Raw genomic sequence first — 5,921 nt, 5'->3', positions numbered from 1 at the left:
AAAATATGATAACTTGAGATATATTATATCTGAAGGTACTAAAATTCTGTAATAGAATTTTTGATATCTCGAGATATCTTTCAAGATGATAAAAAAGCCATAGTTTAAAAAAAGATGAGAAGAGAGTATATATACGTGCATTCAAAAAGCATGATAATTTAACAAGAAAAGAAGTTAATTAACTTAGCATGTTAACGATTAATTACGACATCATCATCTTACGGGCTTGCTTAGCATCTTTCCTCCTCCTCCAATTGTCCTCCTCAACCCCCTTGCCGGATTTCCTGACGAGGAAGAGGCCGACGTGCTCGGCGACGAGCCAGAGCACGGTGGTCAGCTCGCCGCCCTGGCTCAGCTGCTTCGCGTGCGACTCCTTGCTGCACCGGTAGCTCGCGTAGAACAGCATGTCCACCCACACCTCCAGGGTCACCTGCAGCATGTCCGCCTTGCCCTTCGCCTCCAGGTCGAGCAGCTTCATGGCCAGCTCGACGCCGCGGGCGAGGTACTTGTTTAGGGCAATGCCGCCGCCGCTCGCGTCGTCTCGTCCTCGCCATTGGTCGATGAGCCTCCTGGCGAGCTCCTCCTCCTCCCACCTCGTGTGGCCGAGCCTTGGCGAAACTCGCCACCGGTTGCGCAGCGGGAAGAATTTCCTCCTCGGCACGGCGGCGGCGGCGGAGGCGCTGGGTCCCGGAGAGGAAGAAGGTGACGGCGACTCGACGTCGGCGGCGGATGGTGTCTGATGTTTGGACCAAATCCGGGCGACATCCTCGCAGGTGAGCTCGAACAGCTTGCTGGTGACGAGTCCCGGGAGCATGTCAGGGCGGACGGCGAGGAGGTACATCATGTAGTCGGACAGAGTCCTGATCGCCCTCACCGGCCGGGCTAGGACGGCGTCTTCTTCCTCGCCGCCGGCGCCGGCGCGGGTGGCGGCTCTGGCTCTGCCGGACAACACGAGGTAGATCTCGGTGGCGACGTGCCATGTGAGGATGCCCAGCTGGAGCTCGTCGCCGAGGCTCCACCGGAGTTCCGACAGCAAGTTGAAGTTCTGCAGCGCGAGCTGGCCCCTCTTCGTCCTCAGGTTGGCCGCCATCTTCCTCAGGTCCATGTCCGCTCCTGTCTCCGCCACCTCTCTGTTCATCCTCGCCCTCAGGTCGACCAGCTGCCCCCTCACTCGCCGGAAAACCAGCTCCTTCACGTCTTGCGGGATCACCATCGTCTTCTTCTCCGAGTATCGCTTGCATTCCTTGTCCCATGACCGATGATCTTGCTGCCGATCGCCGCCGGTGACGAGCTGCAGCACGCTGAGTTGCCCCATCTTGCCGCACCATCTCCGGTGATCCTGCGTATTTGCGAGCCGGCCGATGGACGCGAACATGCGACGGAACCGAAGCCAGCGGCTTGCGCACAGAGCTTCATGGCGGATCCAACCTTGTCGCAGATGGCGGTGCAGGAAGAAACCGGTCCATGTCGAGGCGACGGCCCTGAGCAGCGACGCCGTCTCGAGGAGGAAAGTGGAGACCAGCAGGATACGGGTGATGACGACGTCGGATCGCTTGTGGCGGCCGCCGACGTTGCTGAGCTCGACGAGGACCAGCGACACGGCGGTGAACACCGGCGACACGGCGCGGATGGCGTAGCCGTGCCAGGTGTAGATGACGCCGGCCTTGGTGTAGAGGAAGTCGTACATGAGGGAGAGCTCCATCTCCATCACCATGAACAGCTGCTTCCACTCGAGCTGGAAGAGGGTCTCCTTCGTGTGATCAGCCGTTGCGTCGTAGGTGTTCGACGCCGACTGATCCACCGACGAGTCCACCATGGAGTTCTTGCAGATGTGGAACAGCGCGTGGGCCTTCATGACAAGGTTGCCTTCGTCGTCGTCCGCTGCAGCTGCGAACTTGGGGAGACGACGCTCGCTGCCGCCACCATCACCGCGGTGGCGGCGACGGCGCTGCCTCTCGACGGCGGCCCGGATGTTGGCCAGGTTGGCGCGGCTGAGCGCCAACGTCTTCTCCGTGTACTTGGCCACGCCGACGAAGAGCATCAACCCGGACGCTGGGCCCAGGACCCAGCTGCCATTGATGGACTTGTAGACGATGTACAGGGCTCCAAGCACCCGGAGGACGAGCTCGAGCACGCTGCGCGCCGACAGCTGGTTGTCCTCGAGCTCGTACGCGGAGATGCTGTCGGCGCCGCCGAGGTGGAGCAGGAAGAAGGGCGCCCAGAACGCGACGAGGCGGCGCCTGCCGGACGTGCCGCTGAGGGAGAGGTGGCCGAGCGCGGTGGTGGCCACGTAGTCGGCGCCGACGTAGAAGAACCAGATGACGTTGCGCAGGCCCGGGGAGGCGCTGCGCCACCGGAACCCGGCGGTGACGGTGAGCACCAGTTGCGCCGCGAAGCTGACGCCGAGCATGATCTCCGTCGACCAGCCGCTCCAGAGGTCGACCACCGCGTTGCCGGCGAGCATAGCCGTGTGCAAAACGATGTCCATCACCCACTTGCCGTCTCCCGCCATTGCTAGCGATCGAGCAAACGAGGTTTGAGGCTTGGTGGTGTGAGGGAAGGAGTGATGTCGGGGGGTGAGCGATAGAGACGGACGGACCACTACCTACTGGATGTAACTGCAAGGACGGGGTAGGTAGGAACGACAGGGTTCCATGTATCGGTATCGTGATTTATTTTGGGTACTGAAATTCTAAAATTTTGGAAATTTCAAAACAAATTTCGAACAAAATTTAATTTTAAATTAACACTTGATCGATTTTTCTGAAAATGGAAGACAACGAAATGCAGATTTAACGGTCCATCAACCGTCTAAATCAGTGGTGATAACAAACGACATTTGAATTCATAAAGTTCATCGATAAATGAGAATATTTAGGTTGCAATAGTCCATACCGAAATTTTTAGCTAGAGGATATTGACTATCAGGACACACGGACAAACCCGAAATTTTAAAAAAAATTGTTCCAAAATTGTGTACACTGGGTAGGGATGGTGGTATAGGGAGAACCAGTGTTCTAAGACTGCGTGCATCCTCGGGGCTAAATTATGTAAACCCACTTGTTTTTCGCGCTCACGCTTACCGAACTGTTAAGCATGTATTTTCTATAAAAATTTTTTATAGAAAAGTTACTACCTTCATCTTTATTTATATAATGTTAGTTAGTGTAATTTTACACTAACCAACGACAAACATAAAAGAATAGAGGGAGTATTTTAAAAAATCATATTAATCTATTTTATATTTTTTTAATAATTAATTAATCGTGTACTAATCTACGTTTTCCGCGCTAGATAACTATCCTCCTCACCCTCGCTCCCGAACGCAGCTTAAGTCTCCCTTAAGCCTCTTACCAGTTGATCTCTCCGGCAGCTATATCTCGCAGATAAGACATCTAGCGGTTTTTAAAAAAGAAAAAATCAAAATTTCACAGAATCTGGGCTAAATATTGACATGTCACTTGCTTAATTGCTTGCCCACGAGTTCATCACCAATTCAAATTTCATAGTTCATATCGTACTTTATACATTCATACACAAGGGGAAGAGGATAAGAGCTGACTGGGGATTTAGGTTTGTTTTTGGGCTGAACTTCGTGGGTCACGCACGCCAAAAAGTCCTTTTTCAGTTTGGTTTCTAAAATTTTTAGACACGGCTAAGTGCCGCTATATATGGCTATTTTAATGGCTATCTCTGACTAAGTACTGCTATTAGCAACCCCTTAAATCTTAGAGTTAAAATGTTACTACCTCCATCCCTAAATATTTGGCGCCGTTGATTTTTTTATATATGACCATTCGTTTTATTCAAATTCTTTTATAAAATATATAAAGTTATATATATATATACACATTAAAGTATATTTAACAATAAATGAAATGATATAAAAACAATTAATAATTATATAAAAATTTTGAATAAGATGAATAGTTAAATGTGTATAAAAAAATTAACCGTGTCAAACATTTATGGGCGGAGGGAGTACTATCCTAGTTGTTTTCCTTCCCATCCGCTATCCCCGGCAAAGGGGATTTTCAATTCCCCCATTTGATAGTTTTTTTATTTTCATTAATTGTGTTTATTTTCTACAAATTAGATACAGTGTACGAAAGCTATATAACGCCATATTTCAGATGGAACGAACGCATCTTGCCATTGTTTATCTAAAAATGTAGAACAGCAAAGTATAACCGAATCAATTTGATCACCTAATGTTTTATTTTATACTCCATAATTTATCCAAACTAATCTTTCAACTTTTTTCCGTTTTGTTAAAATAGTCCTTAGGACTGCTCACGGGCTCAGGGCCATTCATGCCAACTTCGTGTTTTAAAAAGTCCATTATAAATGAAAGGAAAATAAATTCCTTTTTAAGTTGAATATAAATAGTACACAAAATTGGTTTCAGATCTGCAAGGAAGACCTCAGTTGTGCTCTGTCAGTGTTCTTGATCTATAACAGAGACAAGGTTATGATAAAATTTTCATACATAATTTGCCACCATGAAAGGATGGGCATTTGTTGAGTTGGAATGCCCACTTTGGCGTTTTATGTGCATTCAACTAGACGACTCGTTTGAACAATACATTATACATAAAGACCTTTAGATAGCTAACTAAATTTGGTGTGCTCGCTTTAATTAATAACACTTAGGGAATCTTCTCTTAATAGTATGACAAGCACTTCTAGAAGTTCATAAATAAAACAATATGATGATTTATCCATATGGTGTTTTGGCTTAGATGATGAATCAATGTCTCTATATGTTTATCTTATATGCGAACTAACGTGAGAATACTCAATATCTATACTAATAAAAAACGAGTTTTTTTCCGACACACATCATACAAAATCTAATCAACTGTTCACTGTCAATCCACATCCATAGGATCATCACATCCAACTGCTCAAATATTTCAAAAGAACTTCTTTCCAGCAATGCTACACAAGATTCACCTCTAATGTGGGTAGAGATGGTATTGGGGAATTCACTGTTGGTGTCATCACCGTGGCTGATAAAATTTTTCCGTCCCCGTCAACTATGATGGGGCTATATTTTAACACATCCCCGATCTCCACATGGGAAAAAGAATTTTCCATGGTTTTCCTGGTCCCGTGTTGCGCTGGATGAGGTGGCAGGCGCGGGCGGCGCACCGGCGGGCCGTGGCCGCAGGCAGGAGGGCACCGTCCTAGTGGGACCACGTTATGGGAGGAGGACGGGCCAGAGGGCAGTGGAGAGGGATGGCGTGTGTTGGTGGGCGACAACTTCAGCAGGCGGTGCCGGTGGAGAGGAATCATGTTGGCTAGGCGGTGGGCGGAGCAACTGGAGGCCCAGGCGAAGGTTGGTGGAGAGGCAGCGCGCCGGCAAGCAGAGCTGCCATATGCCCTGTTGGCCGACTCACCCGAAGCTAGAGTGCTCGTGCTCCACGCCTCCATTGGTGGATAGGGTTGTCGACTATGGTTTTGCTTTATATACTATGGTTATCAGGCTTAATTATTTTGGCCAAAACATGTATAAAGTCTATATTGAATCTCTCTAGAATATAAATAGGTCACCGTGGGGAACAGGGACGGAAAGTGGTGCACCATCCCCTCCCTCTCTATCTCTAATCTACCCTATAGTGCACCCCCTCAGTTTACTCATTTACTCGTTCAAGAGATGCAACGGCCTGATCTATCCTGATCCGACGCTCCAGATCAGCTGCGCCTCTCTCCCTCTCATCCCGCGTGCGCACCCCTCCGCCTGCCTCCCAAACCCTAGCCGCCGCCAATCCTTCCACGGTCGCCCTCTCTCCTCGGTCGTCCTCTCGCCGCAGCCGCCGCCACCCTACCGCCCCGCCACTGCCGCCACTCCCTCCTCGGTCGCCCTCCTTCCTCAGTCGCCCTCCCTCCTCGGTCGCCCTCCTTCCTCAGTCGCCCTC

General features: G+C 49.7%; 1 protein-coding gene across 1 annotated transcript; it reads right to left on the bottom strand.

Moving 5' to 3' along the window:
* Window positions 1-202: 202 nt before the first annotated feature.
* LOC102704207 lies at window positions 203-2,512 on the bottom strand. The gene has a single exon (XM_006665037.2). The coding sequence runs from the start codon at window positions 2,510-2,512 to the stop codon at window positions 203-205; it is 2,310 nt and encodes a 769-aa protein (XP_006665100.2).
* Window positions 2,513-5,921: the final 3,409 nt, after the last annotated feature.

Source organism: Oryza brachyantha, chromosome 4, assembly GCF_000231095.2.
Source record: "Oryza brachyantha chromosome 4, ObraRS2, whole genome shotgun sequence".
In the NCBI taxonomy this organism is placed as follows: Eukaryota; Viridiplantae; Streptophyta; class Magnoliopsida; order Poales; family Poaceae; genus Oryza; species Oryza brachyantha.
Note: the sequence above shows the minus strand (reverse complement) of the source record. Positions and strands in the feature narration are given on the sequence as shown.

Coding starts and splice junctions, on each gene's coding strand:
- LOC102704207 (XM_006665037.2), bottom strand. CDS start 2,512: ATGGCGGGAGACGGCAAGTGGGTGATGGACATCGTTTTGCACACGGCT.